The sequence below is a fragment of the Rhinolophus hipposideros genome, assembly GCF_964194185.1.
Source record: "Rhinolophus hipposideros genome assembly, chromosome: 5".
In the NCBI taxonomy this organism is placed as follows: domain Eukaryota; kingdom Metazoa; phylum Chordata; class Mammalia; order Chiroptera; family Rhinolophidae; genus Rhinolophus; species Rhinolophus hipposideros.
The window spans coordinates 59,637,990-59,660,674 of record NC_138051.1 but is presented as its reverse complement, the minus strand read 5'-3'; the positions used below and the strand labels follow the sequence as shown (position 1 = coordinate 59,660,674).

Below are 22,685 nucleotides of genomic sequence, written 5' to 3'. Positions count from 1 at the left end.
ACTGCACAGAGGTGAAAATCCACATTCCTTGGTGTGATCTCCAGGGTTCTGGGTAATCTAGCGCTGCCTGTCTCTCCAACTGCGTCTCTCACTACTCTCCTGCTCACCCATGATCCTCCCCCTATGTCGACCTTTTTCTGCCTTGGGCCTTAGCACATGCTGTTCCCTCTTGCTAAGACACTCTTCACATGACTGGCTTCTTCCCATCCAAGTTTTCTTGACCATCTTATCTAATATATCCTTCCCCAGTTTCTATCACATTACCGAATTGAGTGTTTTCACAGCTCTCACTGTCTGATATAATCTTAATGACTGGTTTGTTTTCTTGTTTATTGTTTGCCCCCTTGACTGGCCCACACAGCTCCTGAGAACAGGGACCTTATCTGCACACATTGTCTGTATTGTTCACATGATCCAGAAGATTCTCTCATCTCCTGTTGCTCCCTTTGCTACTCTCCCTCTCATGCTCCCACTCCCCAAGGTATGCCTGCAGATTGCCAAGTCTGAGTACTTGGGGGACAGATGACCCAGGCCATTTTGCTGACTGACACTTGCTATGAGCCAGGTCCTGCTAACCTCTGGGCCAGAATCATCCTGTTTTCTTTCGATTCTATCACTTTGCAGCTGTGTGACTTTGGGTAAGTTACCTAACTTTCCTGTGCCTCAATTTCCTCATTTGTAAAATGGGGCAACCTCTGTTTCATAGGGTTACTGTGAGCATTCAGTGAGACAAGGAACAGTGCCTGGTCCATTGTACGTGCCCAACAGCTATGGGTGATTCTTATTCTCATAACAACCCTGCCAGGTAGGATTTATTATCTCTCATTTATAAATAAGAAAGCCAAGGTTTTAGGGTCTAATAGCTCAGTTAAGAAGTGGCTGAGTCAGAATTCTAAGTCCTGAAGTCCATGACTTCATGGCCACATGTTCAATTCTCTTTTAGAGATGGAGCTAACTGGTCTGAAGTCTCTCCCCTTTCCAGCAATTCCCTCTGCACACATACAGAACTAGCCCTTTCTGCAGTCCTACAGAATGAGGCAACACCCACATTACCCCGGTCTTCAGTACACTCTCCCCTCTCACAGACGGGGCAAACTGAGGCTGAAAAGGGGCATACGGGTGAGCAGAGAAGCCCAGGACAAGCCTGGCTCACTGGGTAGTCTCCCAGACACCCAAGCAGGTGGCTTGTTGATGTGGGCGGATGGCTGCAGGCTTCTGGGCTGGGATCTGTCGGAACCTTTTGTCTTTCCATAGGGCCTCATCCAGGGCTTAAATTTAAAGCTCTGTAGTTTGAAAGACTTGGGCTTTGGCCCACACTTGTCACCACCCTGAACCTCAAAAGGTTTCCACATCCAAAAAGATTCTGGTCCAGTATCCTGGCAGAACCTTGGCTGTTGGGAAGAGAAGGATGAGTTGGCATTGTCCCCAGCCTCAAGAATCCCAGTGGGCAGTAGGAGGAAACAGGTTAAGACCCCCCACATGGCAGGGACGCGTATAGTGAGAACCTGGTGATGGATCAGAGGAAGAAGCATGGTGGTTGGTGGTGGTGGTGGGGCTTCCCTGAGGTGAGATGGTGGCCTGTAGCTGTGAGGGGAGGATACGTAGGAATCATCCGCGTGAATGAGGAGGGAGGAGGGCATGGAGGTGAGGACCAGAACAGAGTCAAGGTTAGAGTAGAGGGCAGGGTGAGCCCCGAAGCTGGGAGATTCGCTGCAGTCAGGTTAGGGATGGACTTAATCTGGAAAGGGAGAAGAGGCCTTGGGAGCTTTCCCAGTAGGGGAGGGCCCCACGAGAGTGAGGGGAAATTTGGGAGAGGGGAGGCTGGGAGAGAACCCTCAAGGCTCATTTGCCAAGGACCTTCCTTAGACAAGTGCAGACCGGTGCTGCCATTGCCACTGCAGATGCTCTCACCACCCAGAGATGCTGAGAACTGTAACACACCCAAAGTCACACAGCTCGTTTCTGGCAGCGCCAAGATTTGAACCCAAATCTACTTGACTAAAAAACCATGTACTCTCTTTTATATATTCTTTTTTCAAGCTCAAGGAGGTGATTACCATGGTATAAATAAAAAATAACTATGCAGAGGAGCCCTGTCCACCACAGGGTTGAAAGAGACACAAAGCTCCCTTGGCCCCATCCTTACCCATCCTCCAATCTCCAGCCTCCACACCTCCACCTTGCTGCCCACTCCGGCTGTCCATTCAGAGGAGGGAAACACCTTTTTAGACCACTTCTGTTTCTTTGTCTGGGGCTCTGCCAGGAAGGGTCAGCTAAGCAAGAGGAGGGGACAGAGAAAAAAGAAGAAAAGGAACTGCCACCAGCTATCAGGAAGGAGACTGTTATGCTTTGCCTCCTTTCACCTGAGCATCATCCCACACATGTCAAGTCCTAAAATCTCAGCTCCCCTCTACTTCTGACACCCATGTGACACTTTGAGCAGAGCGCTAAGCTGCCCTAGGGCCTCACTTTCAGTATTTGTACAGCTGAGCACCACCTAATGTCTTAGCATGTTGCTGTCAGGTCCTTGCCAGCTACACAGAAGGTCCCCAAGGAATTCTCTATCTGAAGCCCCTTCCTCACCTCAAACAACAAGGCACCCAGCATTGACTGGCAAGTATAGTCAACTCTTATGGTAGAATCTAGGTGGTGTTCACTGCAAAACTCTCTAAACTTTGAAGTATGTTTGAAAAGTTTCATAATAAAATGTTGGGGGAAAAGCTATCTTTCTCAACCCAAAGTATTTAATGGGTAACATCTGATGTATTGCCATCAAAGTTAGGAAGAAGACACAACTGTTATCTAACACTTTTCTGGAGGTACTATCCAATGCAATTATAAAAGAAAAAGATACCAGAGGTATAAAAATTAAAAAGAGGTGAAATTATCACTACTTGCAAATGATAAGATAGTATCCCTAAAAAACCTAAGAGAAAACGTCGAAAAACTGCTATGAACAATTAGCAAATTTAGTAATGTGGCAGCATAAAAATTAACATGTAGAAACCAATGGCTTTCAAATATACAATCACCAAATAGAAGCTATAATGGAAAACGGGCCCTATATATAACATCAACAAAAAGAGGTAAATATGTGTAACCAGAAATGTATAAGATCTATGCAAAGAAAAATTTTAACACACTACAATGGGCACAAAAGACTAGAGCAAGTAACCTATGTTCATAGATAATTAGACTCAATATCATAAGATTGTCCACTCTCTTTTATTTATTCTATGAATTTAATATAATCCCAATAAAAATAAGAGTTTTTTTCTAAAGTTAAATATTAGAATAAACAAGCACGAGGCAGCTAACTTTTGAGAAATAACAGTAATGAGTGATGAGTCTCCTTATGGATATTAAAACATCTTATAAAATCTCATTAACGTGACTAGAGAGAAGGACCAGTAGAAAAGAATGGACAGTCCATAAATAAACTGAAATACATATAGAAATGTAGAATGTAGCAAAGACTGCACCTCAAATGAGTACAGGAAAGATGAATTACTCACTAAGTGGTATTAAGATAACTGGAAAAAAATTAAACTGAATCCATACTTCATACCTTACGCAAGGATAAATTTCAAAGGTATCAAAGATTTAAATATAAAATGAAATTATAAAAGTATTGGAAGGCCTGTTAGAAAACTACTAACCATGGGGAAGAGAAGGCTTTTTCTAACCATGGTCCAAAATCTAGAATCCATAAAAGACTGGTAAATTAGACTTCTTGAAATTTAAAAGAAGAAAGCTGCATTACAAAAAGCACCCTTTGAAAGGCATATTGGCAACTCCCATCCGAAATAAAGGCCTAATTTCCCTAATATATAAAGAACTTATAAAATAAAAAAGAATCAATGACCCCATAGAAAAATGGATAAAGGATATGAACAGACAATTCACACAAAAAGGAAATTCAAATAGATTTTAAAGATATTTTAACAAAAATGCTATTTGAACCTACTCTGAGAAAGTTTCCCATACATCATCTTAGCAAAAATGTAAAAAGTATGGTAACACTCCATTTTTAAGAGGGTAAGGAAATAGGCACACATATACTTTGCTGGTGAGAATGTAAATTGTTACAACCTCAGTGGAAGACAATTTTGCCAATACCCATCAAAATGTCAAAAGCACATCTTACTTCCCCCAGTTTGAGATTCACTAAAGTATATTTATCTCTAATAAAATATAGAGATCTTGGCTGTATAGCTCATCACATTTTTACAGATGTATACACTCATGTAAATATCATCACAATCAAGACACAGAACATTTCCCTCACTCTGGAAGTGTCCTCATGCCAACACAAAATGCAACAATTATTCTGACTTCCATCACCACAGGTCAATTTTTTGGACTGTTCTTGAACTTTGAACAAGTGCAATCATACAGTATGCATAATACTATTTTGTGTCTGGCTTCCATTCAACATGTTTTAAAGATTCCATGCTGCTGTGGGTGTGTACAATTATTCTTTTTTATTGCCGTGTACTATTCCATTTTATGAATCTCCCACAATTTGTTTATCCTGTTGAGGGATGTTTAGATTGTTTCTAGTTTATTCACTATTATGAATAAAGTTGCTATGAACATTCTTAGACAAACCTTTTTTTGTGTGGATAGATGTACTCATTTTTCTTGGGTATAAACCTATGTGTGGGATTGCTTAGTCCTAGGGTAGGCATTTGTTTAACCTTATTAGACATTGCAGAACAGTTTTCCAAAATGGCTGTAACATTTTACACCCCACCAGCAAAGTACGAGAGTTCCAGTTGCTCCTTATCTTCATCAATACTTGATATTGTCAGTTTTTCAAATTCAGGCCACTCTGGTGGGTGTATAGTAGGAACTCGGGGGTTTTAATTTGCATTTTCCTAATGAGTAATGATGGGCACAGCAGGTAGATAAACAATTCACACACAAAAAGAAATGCAAATAGGTCTTAAACATAAAAAGAGGTTTTCAGCCTCAGTCTTAAAAATGCTAACTGAAACTATTTTGATGAGGCGGCACCTCTTCGGAGGTCTCTAGGCCATGTGGACATCTGCTTTTATACAATGTCCATTTAAGTTTTGCCTTGAAACAAAATTCTTTTTTTGCCCATTTGAAAACTCATATATAATGGATACCAGTCCTTTTCCAGATATATGCATTGCAAATAGTGCTCCCATGTTTGTGGTTTGCCTTTTCACTTTCTTAATGGTATCCTTTCACGAGCAAAAGTTGTTAATTTTGATGAAGTCCCATTTGTCAGTTGTTTTTGTAATGATTGCTTTCTGTGTCCTGTTAGATAATCTTTGCCTACTACAATGTCAGGAAGAAATCCTCTGGGTGAGTGTGTTGTTTCCTGGGAGGAAGCACATACCTCTTGAACCATCCGTTCAACGTCTAACAATTTATTCTACAGATACATGAAACAAGGCCTGTCCACAATTATTCTGTGTAGCACTGTGACAGTGAAAGTTTAGAAACACTCTAGATGCCCATCAGTAGGCAATATATGATTCAACAAAAGACGATACATCCCAACGGTGGAATACTGTGTAACATAAAAGTGGATGAGGAAACTGTCTGTATTTAATGTGCAAAGATCTCCAAGATGTATAATTACACGGACAAAGGCAAGATACATAGAGAACAAGGTAAACAGTGTGCTATCTTTGTGTAAAAAGGGCTAACTTTGGGAAAGACACTTGAGAAACTGTTAGCACTGGCTGCCTCCTGGTAGGGGAACAGAGTAACCGGAAGCAGGGTGTGAGAGGCAGACTTTTCATAGCGTGTCCTTTGATTGCTTCGGAAGTTTAAACTACCTGCAGGTTTCACTATCTGAAAATTAATACTTATTTATAAATAGATGTCATGCTAAAAGGGTAAGATTTTCTGTGTGTGGATATTGGTGAGTAAGGGCAATCCAGGGGGGGAAGAGCTGGAGCAAAGGTATGGAGCAGGGAAAGTGGCTGCAAAGTCCCATGTGCCTGGGGGCGGTGAGAACATTCTACAGACCTTTGTCCAGGACCTCGTCATGGCTTCTGTGTCACATTCCAGGGCTTTCAGTGTCCCAGGCCTCAGCCCTCTTGGTTGACAGTGAGTGATAAGCAGGAAAGTGCTTATCACTCACTGTCAGCACCGCGTTGGGGCACTTCATCTGCCCCCATTCGGATCCCAAAGGGAATGATGTCTATTGGACAAAGGAGGAAAGTGAAGCTCAGAGAGGTTAAGTAACTTTCCAGAAGTCACAGTAGCCTAACTGGTCCCAGGGCTGTGTATCCTCCCCTCTCTAGAACTCGATGAAGACCAGAGTGGGAAAAGGGAGGGTGGAAAGAGTTAAGCACCCAAGACTAAGCAACCAGGCTCTTCGCTGGCTTTTTGGGGGGTAGCCCTCCCCCACTCACCCAGGTTGCTATCTGGCCTTGGGTCCCATCTGCACCCCCACCCGCCCCCCGCTGGCCGACTGCAGGAAGGAGGCGCAGATGGCAGGCGAGGATGAGGCCCCCAGCCAGGCTCACCCAGCTGTCGCGTTGGAGAGCACCATGCATCGCCTCCTCCTCCTGCCTTGAACAATTGGGAGGCAGCCAGCCTGGCCCCAGCTGTTCCCTCTCCCTGGTCCAGGGCTCCTGCAGGACCATTTGCTGGGGCCTTTGTCTCCAGTGGAGGAGAAACACACACTCTCAGCACATCAGAGCTGGACAGGACCTCAGAGGACATCGGTCCAACATGTCCTTTTGCAGATGAGAAAACTGAGCCCAGAAAGGCCAGGGAACCTGTCCAAGGTCACAAAGAACCAGGCAGAGAAGTCAGGCTTCCTCGTTGCCGGCAAAGCTTAGGATTTGGGGGTGCTCAGGCAGGTTCCACTGCCCTTTCCCACCAAGACTCAGCCAGGGCAGTTCTGTTTGTCCTGATTTTATACAATGATAGTCCTTGTGCAATTTTATTTCAGAGGTCTGTCTTTAATCTGGTCCTACGGACCCTTAGGAGGTCTATGAGCCGGGATAACAGAAAAACTGCATTTATATTTTTACCAGCCTCTAACTGAAACGTAATTTTTCTTTTGTTTATAAGTGTAGGCAATAAACCCCAGGAGGAATAGCTGAATTCCTAACTTCTTCATCAATAGACAACCCAGATATTTTCAGATCACATTACCCTGTTACCGCTATCTCAAAAATTGTTTACACTCATCACTTTTGAAAGTACAGTACTTATTAGGTCCTCCACTTGATTGTGTTATTTAATGCATTAATAGAAAAGCACATATACCACTATATCACAGTTCTGGTACATTTTGATAACTGTATTTCAATATAATTGGTTTCCTTTGTAATCCTATTTATTTAATTTTTTCTGGGAAGGAGTCCATGGGCTTTTCCAGACAGCCAAAGGGGCCTATGCCCCTTCTCCAAAGTTAAGAATCTGTTTTATTTGGACAAAATGTACCGGTGTTAAACACTGAAGTTTGAAAAGTTCTATACTATATCTGTAACCTGACAAGATGGATAAGATTGAGGCTGAACTCCCTCGATATCAAAGGGGTAACGGGTGAGTACGGGGGTAGGTAGGGGACACCGGTGCCTTATGTGGGGATCCCGTGTGCATGCCCTCTGCCAGGCACCCTCCCAGGCTTTACTTAACACCTTACGAAACCCCAGAACAGTCTAGGGTTGGGACTAGCATGTCTCCGATCTTGCTGCTCAGGACACTAGGCACCGAACAGTTAGATAATTTGCCCAAAGTACATGGCTATTAAGTGGTGGAGCTGGGAGTGGAATCCAGACTGACTGATGACGCCAGAGGCTTTGTGCCTCATCACTGGGCATCCTGCCTCCCTGTCTGGGTAGATGGAACCCTCTCATGCAAAGTCCCTAAGAGGTTGCTGCTGGTTGGGTGCTTCTCCTGGTGGGGAGGGGTAGGGGGAATAGGATTCTGAAGGGTTTGCTGCCCCAACTGATTGTTTGACACATGGGACACAAATTCACTGTGCAACCTTGACCACGTTCCTTGCCCTCTCTGAGCCTCAGTGTCTCCATCTATAAAATACAGTGTTCTAAGCAGTGCCACCCTTACCTTCCCCCTCCGGTGTTCTGAGGGGGGGACCCCACAGGGGGAGATCTGAGGGACAACCCACTTGGAGACTTAGGCAGAGGTTGCTTAGCAACTAAAATCAAGGTCTTGGCTGAGTGGAACGGAAAGGGAGGAGGACAGGCTAGCACTATGCCATGCTGATGCCAAAGAGCCCTCGCTTGTCTTAAGAGGCTGTGAGTGCTGTGACCTACCACCTCCCCCATCAAGGCGACCTGGCCCTTTAAGAGCCTTGGGGTGGGGGTGAGGTCGGGGCGAGTGAAGGCCATCCTGAAAAAGAAACTGCCCTTCAGATTAAATCATGCCTGGAGTTTCTCAGGCAAGGCAAACACATACTCATTGTTCTGGAAGCTGCCATGGGAAGGGCCATTTAGTGGGGGTCTCGGCCAAGGCCTCAGGGCCCCACTGACCCCCCAGGGAGACACTGTGTTTCGAGCTAGTGACCATAGTTCCACTCCCCACAACCCTGTACACCATATACCACTTTTGCTCCCTGCAGTGTTAGGAGTCCATGGACACAGAAGGAGGAGCTTCTGAAGCAGCAGCCTTAGGCCTGTGAGAGTAGGCAAGCCTCTCTTGAGGGCGTGGGGATGGCTGCCCTGTGTGAACACATCTCCCTGCAGCCTGGAATTCCACTATTAGCAACACATTCCTTTGGGTCTCAAGAGTTTGGTCTCCTTAAATCTCACCCTAACCTTAACCTCATGCAAATCCCATGGTAAAGGGAATCCACTGTCTTCGCCCACACCTTAGCAGATCTGATTTTGGACTCTGAGAAGTGGCCCAGTGCAAGGATTCCTGGACAAGGGCACAGAGGGCATCCAGGCATGCTGTGCAATCTTGGATAAACACTTCTCTCTGGGGCCAGGGTTTCTCCTGGGTACAACATGGGAATATGGGATTGCGGGAGTCTCCTGACGCTGGCATTGTGTCAGTGTACGACTGGAAATGAGGCGCTGCGGAGGGGGGCATGGACTTGGGGGTGGTCTGGCTTCAGTCCGGCTCAGAGCACAGAATCTCAAACTCATGCCCACCCCACAGGCCTGTGCCTTGGATCTGAGCCAGCTAGATTCCAGAGAGCCCCCAGGGAGCCGGGGCCCCCAATTTCCAGCACCCTTTCCCCCCCTCACTAACCTGGAGCTTGTTCTAGTAGTTATAATAATAGAAGCAGTAAAGCTTGGGTTTACTGAGCACTTGCTGTATACCAGACGAATGGTAAACCTTTACATGTCGTTCCTCATTTAACCCCGGCAGGCAGGTGGACTCTGGATTAGCAGGCAGGCTGACTTCAGAGGTGCATGACCTGGCACTAAAGCAGGTCCAGCGCCCCCTCCTCCAAATTCCCTCCCTCCAGGCACTCAGCCTAGTACAGTCCCATGAGTCATGTCCCTGTGGAAACCCTGACCAACATCCCCGCTCCCTTTCGGGCACAAATGACTGGGCTGTGGTGTCTTCCCCTCTAGGCAGGGTGGGGCTCACTGCTAGGAAGCTCAGGGACTAGACAATGGAACCAGGAGCCAGAAGGCCAAAGACAGGCCTCCGTCCTGCTTGGGTGCAGGCTGGGGAGCTCAAGGGCAATTTCTGGGTGAACGAGGAAGGGCAGGGGATGGAGAAAGCCCGTGGCATTCCATAGTTCCTACTGACTGAGCACACACTAAGTGCTTTACCCAGTACCTTTATCATCACTTCACCTGAGAAACAAGTACCACTGTTATTTCACAGAGAAAGTGAGGCACAGAGAGGTAACATGCCCAGGGGTTCACAGTTCAGGAATGGAACTATGATTTCTAAAGGTGTGGGAGGCTCCTGGCCTTAGAAGGAAATGGGAAGCAGATCAAGCTAACTGGCAAACTGGTTTGGGTCCAGGCCGGTGCCCCTGGGCAGAGTTAGGGCCCACAGCCCCGAATTCACAGTGCTAGTGAAGCAGCCCTGTTCTTTCCAGCCTCCCTGACTCTGTTAGGAATCAGAGTAATGGAGCTTAGGAGCACCTATCTAGTGGAGGCCCTGGCCGGAGGCAGAGGGATGAATTCTCTCACCCCCCAGCAGATCCACCAGCCAGGCTGCATCCCTGGCCCCCTTCCTGTACCTCAAATCCAGAGAACGCCCCATCCCATGACTGCGAAATAAAGGAAAGGAGCCACATTTCCACTTCTGCTGAAGGGCTCGCCTTCACTTTTCTCAAAAATAGGCAGTCATTCTTCCAAAAAAGGGAAAAACACAAAGCAAGGCTGTCAATCTCGAGCCCCAGACAAATGGAATGAAGTTGCCACTTCTCTCTCCCTCAGAGTGCCTTCTCCACCTTTCCCAAAGTCACGTACTGTACATTCAGGCTGTCACACGCTATGAGACGCAAATTGCAGCAAGCAGAACGCAGCTTGAAGAACAAAGAATGATTGAGGAAAGATCGAAAAAATTGATTTGGAAAAGGCTCTCTGAATTGCCCCTGGGGAGAAAGGGAGACCTCTCCACAGAGGGGAGGAGTGATGGACATTTGGGATTTTCTTTATGGAGACGGAAGGACTGCGGAGTTCAGTGCTGATTGTGGGAAGTGATGGAGAGGGGCAGTTACAGAAATCTGGAATAGGGGCATAGGCTTTGGGTGAACAAAAACATCTGATTTTATTACAGTCTTCGGCACTGAGCTGGGCACTTTCCCCCAATCCTTTTAATATTAGGCCTCAAACATACTGTGAGTCATAGAGCTAACTAACTGGTCTGCCAACGACTGGGTTCGATTCCAGAGTGAGAGCAGCTGGATTGGGCAATACTGGTTTAAGGGCTTGAAGGGGAGGATGCCTTCCCGTTCAGTATGGGAAGCCCCTGCAGGGTCCCACATTGTCCCTGGGACCTGGAGAGGAGGAGATCCTAGGATCCTTAAAGGGAAAACCCAGCTGGGGATATAGGGCACAGAAGACCTGGCCTTAGGTCAGTCCAAGGTCTCCTGCTGAGCACCTGTTTTCTGCAGGCCCTATATAAATCAGACATGTTCCCCACCCTCTGGGGCTCTTAGTCCAATCGAGGCAGCTAACTGGACTGCAAACTCCACGCGGACAGGGATTTGGTCTTGTTTTTTGCTGCATCCCTGGTTCTGGAACTGTAACTAGAACATAGTAGGTGCTCAATAAACACTTGTTGGATGCATGGATGGATGATGGATGGATGGATAGATGGATGAATGGGAGGGTAGGAGGGTGGGTGGGTGGATGGATGGATGGATGGAGGGATGGATGGATGGGAGGATGGATGGATGGGAGGGAGGATGGATGGATGGATGGATGGATGGATGGGAGGATGGACGGATGGGAGGGAGGATGGATGGATGGATGGATGGATGGATGGATGGATGGATGGATGAGAGGATGGATGGATGGGAGGGAGGATGGATGGATGGATGGATGGATGGATGGATGGATGGATGGGAGGATGCACGGATGGATGGATGGATGGACGGGCGGATGGATGGATGGATGGATGGATAGACTGACCACCTAAGAAACTAAGGAAGTATATGAGAGTACTCTAACAATGACAGACACAAAGTGCCTCTGGATAGGTACTGTGATGGGGAAAGCCATTTGGCCCATTTGAGTTGGGCCTTGAGGGATGAGAAGAAGCCATTCTTGTATTCTTTACAGTACCTACCAGCACCGAATTGGTGAGGCCATATTTGACTAAAATGGTATTAGAAGGGAACAGAATGTGAGAGCTAAATTGAACTCTAGAGATCATACGGTCCAACCCCATCATTTTGCAGAAGGGAAAACTAGGGCATAGGAAAGTTAAATGACTCACCTAAGGTCACACAGCAACTACATGGCAAGGCAGCGATTCAAGAAAGTTCTGTTTGCTTTGAGAGTCTGATCTCTTAGCCCCTGTCCTGTGCTTCTCTCCTGCTCCAAGGCTCTGCTTTCTCCACTCAGATGCCTGAGGATTTTTACTACCATTCCTTTCCCAGCCCACCTCCACCATCCATCCGCCTCTGCAGAGCCAGGGAGAGTGGCAGTGACTGCCTAGCACTGGTCAGGTTTCCCACCCTTGAACAACAGAGACAGAAGAAGAAGCAAGAGGAGGCCACTGAGTGGATTGGGGGAGAGGAATGCAGCACTCCAGCCCTCAGACCAAGGGCGAAATGGGTCATTGAGACTGAACAGACTTTGGGACATTTGCACAAGGAGGTACAAGTGACCCTCCCCACCTGGAGACCAAGCCTAACACCCCCAACCCTAAATCGGGTTATTTTCATGACATGCAGCTACATCGGAACATAAATCAATCAGGGATTCAAGTTTCCGCAGAATGCAATAGATAGTGCCTGTCATTTTGAATTGCTGGCAGGAATAGTTAAGATGGACATGATCAATATCTCCCTCCATGAACCATCGAGTTGGTTCCTTGAGCAAAACATGGGCAGGGCCTTCTCAGAGAACTCCCATCGGCCTGGCCCGCCAATGGGATGCTCCCCGGGCCTTTCAGAGACTAGGCCTGATGCTACTTGGGTCCCCAGTGCCTGGCACAGGGCTGGGAGCCCAGTCTGTGTCCCAGGACTGAAGGAATGATGCTATCTTGCATGGTCCCTGCTCCAGGACACCTCTTTCCACCTCTCCTTGCCGACTGAAATTGTTGCTTTAGTCCTGCAGAGAAGAAGCTTCCCCATAGTCTAGGAAATGCTTGCTCTCCTGGCTTCCAGAAGAGATGGACATGTTGGCACATCAGAGGAGCTCATGTAGGACTGGTTGAATTAATGTCCAAGGAAGTTCTTGGAGACATTCAATGACAGTAATAATAAGGCACATCTATAGACATGCCTCTCCATAACCCTCTGTAAAGTGGGCAGGCACACAGCTGGGAGAGCCCTGGGTTTAAATTTCTGCCACTTGTGTGCTGTGCAGTCTTGAAGGACTTGAATTCTTTGAACCTGTTTCTTCATCTTCAAAATGGGGAAATAGCTGTACTTGCATCATGGGACTTGAGGTAAGATTCAAAAAGAGCAGGTATGTTAGACCCTCCAAAACTCCCTAGGTGATTCTACACTATAACCAGGGCTAAGACCCTCTGGGTTAGGAGGAGAACCCAGACCCTGATGACCAGGCCAGGCTTCATTCCTTTCTACCAGCTGCCAGTTGGGGTACCAGGTAGTTGATTAAAGCTTAGACATGCAAGGCTGCTTCCAGCTTTGGCCTACTTGGGCCTGGGTCTGGAGGCAATGGGCAGCCCTGGTGGAGTACAGCAGAAAAGGGTGGTGGTGGGGGACACTTGGGGAGGCCCAAGTGGTTAATCAGACCTGGGCGCCTTGCCTGGTCTCTGGAATATTCATAAGGCCCCTCCAGCTGTGCCAGGCAATCAGGGTGCTGATTGCTCTCCCATCTGCAGCTTAACATTCCACTCCAGAAAGGAGAGAGCTGGCTGTTGAATGTTAACTAGGGAACAAACAGGAGCTGGTCTTCACAACAGCAGCCTGAATAAGAGCCTTGGGGAAGACAAATCCACTCATTTGAGGTTTGCAGCCAGCCATCGTGGGCTGTGGAAAGAGTCATGGATTCAGAAGTAAGTGAGCTGGTTTCAGGTCCAGCCCCTGCACTGACCAACTGCATACCTGCCTCTGCAGCCTCAATTTCCCCAACTGTACAATGGGGATGGCTCTATGTACCGCTGAGAGGACTAACTAAGACAGAGTTTGTCAGACCGGAGTGCTGGGCAAAGGCAAGGCATCATCATGAATGTTTGGAGTTGCTGTGACATGATTTCCTACCCTGGAGAAAAGTTTTTACTCACAAATATGGAAATCTCAGACACACTGGCTTTGTGGGAGGTGGAACAAAGGGAGAGATGCCCCCTGGAAGAGTGGGAGCCTCTCAGAAGGCTCAGGAATTTGGGGGTCCTGGGCTCGTGCTGGTCTCATCGGGCCCCAGTCTCTCAGAGTAGCAAGCAAGGAACGGGAAGGACCCCTGACAGCAGATGGAAAACAATTCAGAAAAGAACAGAAACGGACAAGCTGCTGTGGCATTCTGGTTGCTCAGGAGAACAGCATGGGGCTATCACAGGGACAATGCGCAGGGACAAGTGTGCCCCGTGAGTTCACAGCTCATAATTAATGCTCAAAGCAATGATTAGGATTCACCAGGAAACAGCCACAATCTTTTCTGTGTTTGTATTGAATAACACAGGAGACTGTTTTCAGAAAGATTTCTATCAAACTGAAGGAGAAAACCTGGAGCTTAAATAATATAAACTTCTTCCCAGAAAATCGACCAGCATGGAGCAGCTCATCTCTGCTGAGATAATGTGGGGGTTCTGAATGCGGCAGTGCTGTTATGATTTATTAGCCCTGTCTCCCCGCCCCCACCAGGCCCCTGACAGCAGGCCCAGCCCAGACCACAGGGGCAGGAGACCAACAGCCTTGGCGCAGGCAGCGGAGGAGGAGGGGAACTGGCCCTGATTCCCAGGCAGTCCCTCTTTGGGGGCGGGACCCTGCTCTGTAGAATCCAGGGTCCTGCCTCAAACTAAATGAACTACTCCGATCTAGGAGTTGCCCCATTCTCCCAGCCAGCCGGAACCACCACCCCCTTTCCACCCCCACCACCTCCACCACCACGCTATGCCCTCACAATGGATACCTCCATTAACTTTGCATTTTCTCTCTGGGAGAAAACATTTGCAACATAAGGAGTGTTGAACTGCGCCTCTGATACCTCAGGGGGCTCCCTCTTCATGTCAGCAAACTACATTTATTCGATTTTTCCCCCCTAAAGAACAAAACATTAAATGTTCATCTATAGAAAATATAGCTAAGGAAAAAGAAGAAAATGAAAGCACACCCATGATCCCAGTATTCAAAGATAACCACTTTTTTTTCCTTATTAAAGTTTATTGGGGCGACAACGGTTCGTAAAGTTACATAGATTTCAGGTGTACAATTCTGTATTACATCATCTGTAAATCCCATTGTGTGGTCACCCCCCAGAGTCAGTTCTCCATCACCATATATTAGACCCCGTTTACAATAGTTTAGGGGTTACCGGAGGTTAAGGGTTGAGTGGGGAGCCGGGCTCTGGAAGAGGGTAAATGGGGCCTAAGATAACCACTTTAACACTAGGTATATATTCTCTCAGTCTTTTCCAGACAGGTAGACGGATACATAGATATTTTTTAATGGGATATTTAAAATATTTTACTTTTTTTTCTTTCACTTGATAGTATTTCATAGACTGTTTTCTCTCATTAAATATTCTCAAAGTGTGGTCTGGGGCCTCTGGGGCCTCTGGGGCGCCACAAGACTCTCTCAGGGAGTCTGATAGGTTAAAACTATTGCATAATAATATGAAGACATTATTTGTCTTTTCACTCTCACCCTTGCCACAGTGCACAGTGGAATCTTCCAGAGGCTGCAGGATGTGTGATTTGCAACAGGCTAAATGCAGACGCAGATACTCAAATCCTGCCATCTTCTATTAAGGCAGACAATGTAAAGAGATTTGCAAAAGTAGGGTGAAACAACGCCATTTATCCCACTAATTTGTTTTGTTTTCTTTTGGAAAATATAGTTGTTGTTGTTTTTTGGTAAAAATATGTTTTTGGGGGAGAACATAAAATGGGTTTATTATTGTTATTTTAAGTGAATTAACAAATACATATTTTTGAAATTCCTTCGTTTTTTAGTTTGAATATGCTCAGTGTTGGTAAGATTGTCAAGTGATTCTCAGGCTAAACCTTGAGAACTATCACTCTCCACCATCAGTTTTGGTGCCTGCATGGTATCCCTTTGGGTGGTGTCCCCTAAGTTGTTCACCCATTTCCTAACTGATAGATCTGCACGTTGTTTCCTATTAATAATTTATAATGAATAATTTCCCAATAATTTTCACTATTATAGAAGTGTTGCACAAATCACCAAGTGCTTATATAAAGTGAAAACTTTGTGAAATGAGAGAAAACAACAGAATCTAGCTGGCAGTGTGAGCCATCATGATCAGTCCATTATTATTTTAGTATATGTGCTGCCGAAGTGAGCACGATCAGTCCATTATTAATCAAATTAAACAAAATGGATCAGAGAATGTGAACAAATAAAGTTGAAAAGTTATGTATACATTGACAATACATGCATATGTACAGATACACGGTATATTTCAATAGAGAGAGCCTGATACTCTGTAAAGAGTACTTTCTTTCCTGCTGCCCACGAAGTGTTTACAAAGCCTGATCATACTCTAGAGCAGTACTACTGACAGTGTAAAACTCTTTGGTATTGTTATAGAAATTGAGAGGAAGAGCTTAGAAACTTTTATGCAATTTCAGAGAGAAATTTTATTTCTATTGGAAATAATAAAAAATTGATGTTTGTAAAAAAAAAAAAATCAAGTACTGAAAAATGCTGCAAACATTCCTTGAGAATATTTCTCTAGGATGGATTCCTAGGAGTAGAATTGCTAGGCCAGTGGGCATGCATCTTTAAATGTTAACACATATTGTCAAATTGCTTCCATTTATATCTCACCAGGTGAGATGTAATATATCAAATGGACCGACTGTATTTGAGTGCCTGCTATTTTACAACTTTGGCAATACCAAAGATTATTGCTCTTTTACATATTTTCCTATTTAATAGGTTAAAAGATATATTTTGTCTTCTGTGAATTGCTTGTTCATAACCTTAGCCCATTATCTATTAGGTTCTTTTCCTTATTGATTTCTCTGGAATGCATATATATTCTGGACACAAATCTTTTGTTGTTATATATTGTAACTATTGCCCTCAGTTATGTAGTTTGCCTTTAATTTTGCTTACATGTCTCACTGTAGTACAGAAACTACCTTTTTTAAAAAATTATTCTCATCTATTAATCATTTCCTTTATGGCTTGGGGATTTTTGTCTTGCTTAGAAAGCCTGTCCTAACTGCATAATTTTAAAAATGCTCTCCATTGTGCATATGTACCACAACTTCTTTATCCAATCATCTATCAAAGGGCACTTTGGTTGTTTCCATGTCTTGGTCACCGTAAACAAAGCTGCAATGAACATTGGAGCACATATATCTTTATGGATAAATGTTTTCAGATTTTTTTGGTTAGATACCCAAGAGGGGAATACTATCCCGCCATAAGAAAAGATGAAATAGTGCCATTTGTGACAACATGGATGGATCATAAGATTATAATGCTAAGAGAAATAAGTCAGACAGAAAAAGTAGAGAACCATATGATTTCACTGATATGTGGGATATAAAACTGAAAACAACAAAAGAACAAGACAAACAAATGAAGAAACAAAAACTCGTAAGACACAGACAATAGTTCAGTGGTTACCAGAGGGTAAGGGGGTGGGGGGTGGGAGATGAGGGTAAAGGGGATCAAATATATGGTGATGGAAGGAGAACTGACTCTGGGTGCTGAACACACAATGTGATTTATAGATGATATAATACAGAATTATACACCTGAATTCTACGTAACTTTGCTGACAATTATTAGCCCAATAAACTTTAATTTAAAAAAATTCTCCCCATTTTCCTCCAATACACTTGCAACTTTTCTTTTTCTTTTTTTTTTAATGTTTAGATCCTTGATCCATCTGGAATTAACTTCTGTTATGAGGCATTGACAGTTGACCTTAGCAAGCCATAGAATATGGCAGGGGGTTGGCAACGGGCTTGAGACCTAGTAAGAACTTTGTTGGGGACCTACAGGCTTACTGTGGCTGGAGCTGAACTAGTCCCCGAGGCAGACAGATATCTGAGCCCATCTGGTTCGGGAGAGAAGGCAAGCTACATTTCAGAATCCTTCCCAATGTGTTAGAGCCACTGAGGGCATTTGCAAAGTCAAGGAGCAGAGCTGACGACTCTCCCAAGAAAGCAGCAAAACATCTTAAACATGTCATGCAGCTCACAGGGAGTTTTCATGTCCATTACCCACTCAATGCCACCGTCGCAGATGTAGATGGATTTAGGATCCCCATTATACCATTCCAGGAAAATAAAGTATCGAGAGGGTAAGTGACATGCCTGAGGTCAAATGGCTGGCAAGTGGCAGAGCCCAATTAGAACCCAGACCTCCTACCACTAAGTGCACTGCCCCTCGGACCTCTCTGTGCCTGAGGCTCTGTCCTCAGTGTCACCACAGCTGACCTCTTTGGTAGAAGGGAGGATCTGACCCAGTCTCTCCCAACTCTGAGCTCTCTCACTGGAGGTAGGAGAGACTAGAAAAATCCATCCCCCACTACCGGCTGATGGTTTCAATAACCAAGGCTCCCTTCCCCATGCACCTCCTCCTCTCCCTGAGTAGTTTGGTGGAGGCTGGGTGTGGAGATGAGTCAGGCCAGGGAGGGAGAGCTCAGCGATAAAACAAGCGGGACTGACAGCAAGCACTTTTCCTGGGGCGCATGACCTCCCACAGGCCTCTGGGGACTCTGCCTGAACAGCAGAGCTTCAAAATTTCATGATCTAGGTTTTGCAAATTTAATTTGCTATATTCACAAAGGCAGCCACAGAGGAGGGGAAACCTTTAGCTAGAAGGTGGGGGATGAGGGAGAAGGTAAATGATTCCTAGTTTCTCAGAAGAGAGCTTGCAGTAGGGTTTTTTGTGTGTTTTTTTTTAAAGTGAGTGTGCCATTTTTGCAGGTGTCCAATGTGCCCAATGGCTGGGTCTTCACCCCTTCCAGCTCCAAATCAAAAGGACATCCGGGACACAGGATGGTAGAGCCAGACCTGGCCTTGGAGATCAGATGTCCAGCCCCTCAGGTTAATGGGAACCCCACGTACCCTGAGGGAAGTGACTTGTCAAGTGCACACCTTTGGGGAAGTTTTGGTAACGGATCTCAGGTCTCCTGGAACTCAGTCTGCATTGTCCTGGTGAATCAGGAAAACCTTGGGAAAGCATAGCCACTGGACACATGATGAGGAAGTAAAAGGTGTGGGGGGAACGATAGAGAGAAATAGGGGCAACAGGCCCAACGGTGACCACAGAGGGCTTCTCTCTGCTCTGGAGCTGCAGCCGGGGCCTGGGAGGTGCTGGAGGCCTACCTGCTCCAGGGGGATGACCAGGAAGGACCCTCCTCCTGAGCTCTCGGTGACGATGGCCAGGAAGCGGGCATTGACAGCACAAAAGTGGTTATCGTGCACATTCTTGGTGATGGGGATCCCATCGAAGCAGTGCTCCCGGTTGGCCACCTTCCCATACACGTTCCGGAACTTGGAGCTGCGGTATTGCGGTCGCCAGGACATCTGTGAGGGGCCAGGAGAGACAAGGGTCAGGCTGGTCACTGCTTCCATAAGGGCCTGGGCTGGACACTGGGAGAGGGTCGCTGCTCCCCAGGGAGGCAGGAAGTGAGCCAGCCCTGGTGCCGCCCTTGGGACACAGGGAAAGGGGCAGGAGTCTCCCAGAACTATGTGCCCTGCCCTGTGCTATCGGACTTACTCCTTTAATGAAGTCCTACAGGAGCAAAGATTGGCATGAGGGCGTTCACACGTTTCCTGCCTTTGGTGCACATGCCCATCCCGCCTCCCAGAAAGGATGTAGGGCCCTTTCACTTCCAAGGGACATGCCATGTGATAGGGCAGACCATCCACCCCACAACCAGTATAGGCTGCCTACTGTGTGCCAGAAACTGCTCAATTCAGGACAGGAGGTGCAGACAGAGGAGGCTGGGTGTTCACAGAGAGAACATCGCTGATGGTGACGTGCGAGAGGAAGATGTCCCTTCTATGTTCAAGGAGGCAAACGACCACCCATTATCACCCCTTCCTCTGATTCTAGGCCTTCTAATACACAGGTGCACCCTCAGAAATCGCTTAGTCCTATGTGCCATCATCATCTTCAGCACCAGGCACAGAGAGGTGAAGTGACTTATCCAAGATCACACAGCGAATGAGTAGGGTCATGAACACAGGTTCCTGACTGGAAATCCGGGACATATTCCTATGCCAGACTACCTTTTGGAGCAAGGCGTCTTCATGTGTGGCCCACAGATCAACTGAATCAAAAACCATCTGGTGTGGGGGAGGTTTCTGAGCCTCATTTGTTAGAAATGTTGATTCCTGGGCCCCAGTCCAGACCTACTGAATTCAATATTTGGGGGATGGAGCCCAGAAATTAGTGTTTTAATCCAGCTCACATCCTCCACCGTGAGACAGAAGCACCCTGAAGGTTGAGCCCCTTTCTGGAGAATGGAGTGGTGTCCCTCCCCAACCCTCTCTGCCCACCATCCATGACACAGGCTCCAACCGACCAACCAACCAACCAACTGGCTCCAACTGTATACCTGTCCCATGTAAGCACAGGGGAGAACACAGACATGCACAAGTGGGTGAGTGAGGACAGGGTGGGCAGTCCACAGTGGAGTCCAGCTTCGCTGTAGGATGGCGCCTCCCATGGGGAACCCTACAAACGGACGCCATCACAGGTGGAGCCCAGGGAAGCGCTCTCCTGGCAGACACGCATCTAAGGAGCCACAAGCAAGAACCCAGCCTGGGGCCTGACATCCAGCAGGAGCTCAATAAATGCTTCGTAAAATGAACATGGTTCTGGCCTGACTTTGCCATTAGTTATCCCCTCTTCTTCCTCCCAAATCTCCTGATGTGCCTTGAGGCTGTTACCCCATCTCAGGACAGAAAAGAGAAGGCTCAGTTCTTCATATGAAGTTTCCAAGGGGAGGGAAACAAAAGGAAACACAGTCACAGAAGCAGAAACCAACTCTGGGAATTTGACTGAAAACAAAACTTGGCATTTGATTTAAATAAAGTCAGGAGATCAGTTACCCAGGATTCTTTATTGAAGGAGAAGCTCAGATCCAATGAGGTGAATCCAGGGAAGGCGCCTCACCTTCAGGCAAACCCTCTCCACACCCCACCTCTTCTCCACTCCCCCAGGTCACACTCCACCCTGCAGGGTCAGTCTCCCTACTCTCCACTCCTCTGACGTCCCAGCCTCTGCCCATGCTTTACCCCCTGCCGCCAGCCTTCTCCTCTCTCCGCTGACTTCTGTCCAAGACCGTTCAGGACAAAGTCCTACTGGAGAGGCCAGCACACTGGGCAGGAGCCTGGCTGGGTAACCTCAAGCAAGCCCCTTCCCCTCTCTGGGCACCTGACTCCTGATCAGGATTACATGAGCCAATCCCAGAGTGGAGTCCCAGGTGGCTGGACCCTCAGTGCTTTTACATGGTACAGAGATGAAGTTTTTAATTTTAGTGGTTATGTGGTTATTTTAATTTTCACTTAAAACAAAATAACTTGCATGTCAAATGCATGGTTTCATAGATAGTATTGCTAATAAGGTTCAGTTAAAAAAGAATGAATCAATTCAAAGAAAAATAGTATGAAACATATAGCATGGGTAGTACATGCACCTGGCAAAAATAATCAATCTGATATGGAAGTGCTGGAAATCACTCTGTCTCTTCCAGGTAGAACAGTCCAGATTTCACAGTTACCATGGAAGAGAAAGGAGGTGGTGGTGAGCTTGCGCTTTCCAACCTCCTCTTTCTTTGCCCCTCTTCTCTGCCCAGCCCGACCTTAGCCTTCAGGGCCCAATGCAACCCTGACTCCAGAGCTCCTAGCAGCCCCCTTGGAATCCCTGGACAGCCAGCACCTCTCCCTTGGCTCCTAGTCTAGACAGGCTCTCTCTGTGATGGCAGGCAGTGACCCCAAAGCCTGAGCGGGACTGAAGACTAGTCTGTGCTCTTCCTGGGTAGCTCAGACGGGTCCTGGATGCCTTGGGGAGACCAGCCCATGACAGGCCCAGGCCCTCCTTGAGGGGAGCTCAGCCAGTGGGGAGACAGCCGGGTACAATTCAGCCTCCAGCAGAATGCAAGGCTCAGGGAGCCACTTCCTAGCCCAAGCCTGGTGAGCAGGACTACGAGTTCCCTGTGCACCCCCAGCACAGCCCACAGCCAGGCACCTGGGATGGGCTGAATGAGGCCTGTTGGTAACGGCTCAGGTCTGTGTACGTGCTCAGTGTGGACTTCACCGTCGGCCTCATGGGTGGCTGTGAGGAACTGGGAGCCAGGCAGCTCTAGATGCAAGTGCTGCCTCTGCTGGCGTCTGGCTGTGTGCCTTGGGCAAGCCACTTAATCTCTCTGTGCCCCCTCCAGCTGCTCTTATATAAAGGAGGCTAATAATCTCCAAGCACGTGGAGGAGTCAGTGCCCAGCGCAGGCCTGGCACCCCTCTGGATGCTCACTTAATAGGGCAGAATACGAGGCCGCAGAGGAAGGGCTGGTCCTTCCCAAATACCCCAGAGCCCTGCGGGCTGAGGCGTGGGGTCTGAGCTCAAGCCCTCAGGACCCCCAGCCTGTGTCTACCACGGCTTGGGATCGACATGGGTCTCTGGGAAATGTGTTGGCCCAGAGCTCCGGGGACATCTGGGCAAAGTGACCTGACAGACTCGCCGGACTGTCTACACCACATGCGTATTTCCTGGGTGAAGCCACATTGCTGGCTGTTCCTGGGTCTGTTGTCCCACCTGACTCCACCTCTTCCTCCTCCACCTCTCCACCACCCTTCTCCTTCCTCTCTCTCTCTCTCTCTCTCTCTCTCTCTCTCTCTCTCTCTCTCTACTTTTCCCTCTTTCTGTGTTGTCCTATTTCCTGATCTTTCTTCTCTCGCTCTGCCATC

General features: G+C 47.0%; 1 protein-coding gene across 1 annotated transcript in view; it reads right to left on the bottom strand.

The window, feature by feature from the left end:
• Window positions 1-22,685, bottom strand: part of CORO2B (coronin 2B) — a 132,974-nt gene that overhangs the window by 49,772 nt on the left and 60,517 nt on the right. Inside the window, exon 2 of the mRNA XM_081048321.1 lies at window positions 19,099-19,299. Coding sequence (XP_080904447.1) covers window positions 19,099-19,299 — 201 coding nt within the window. The remainder of the gene's footprint in view (window positions 1-19,098; window positions 19,300-22,685) is intronic.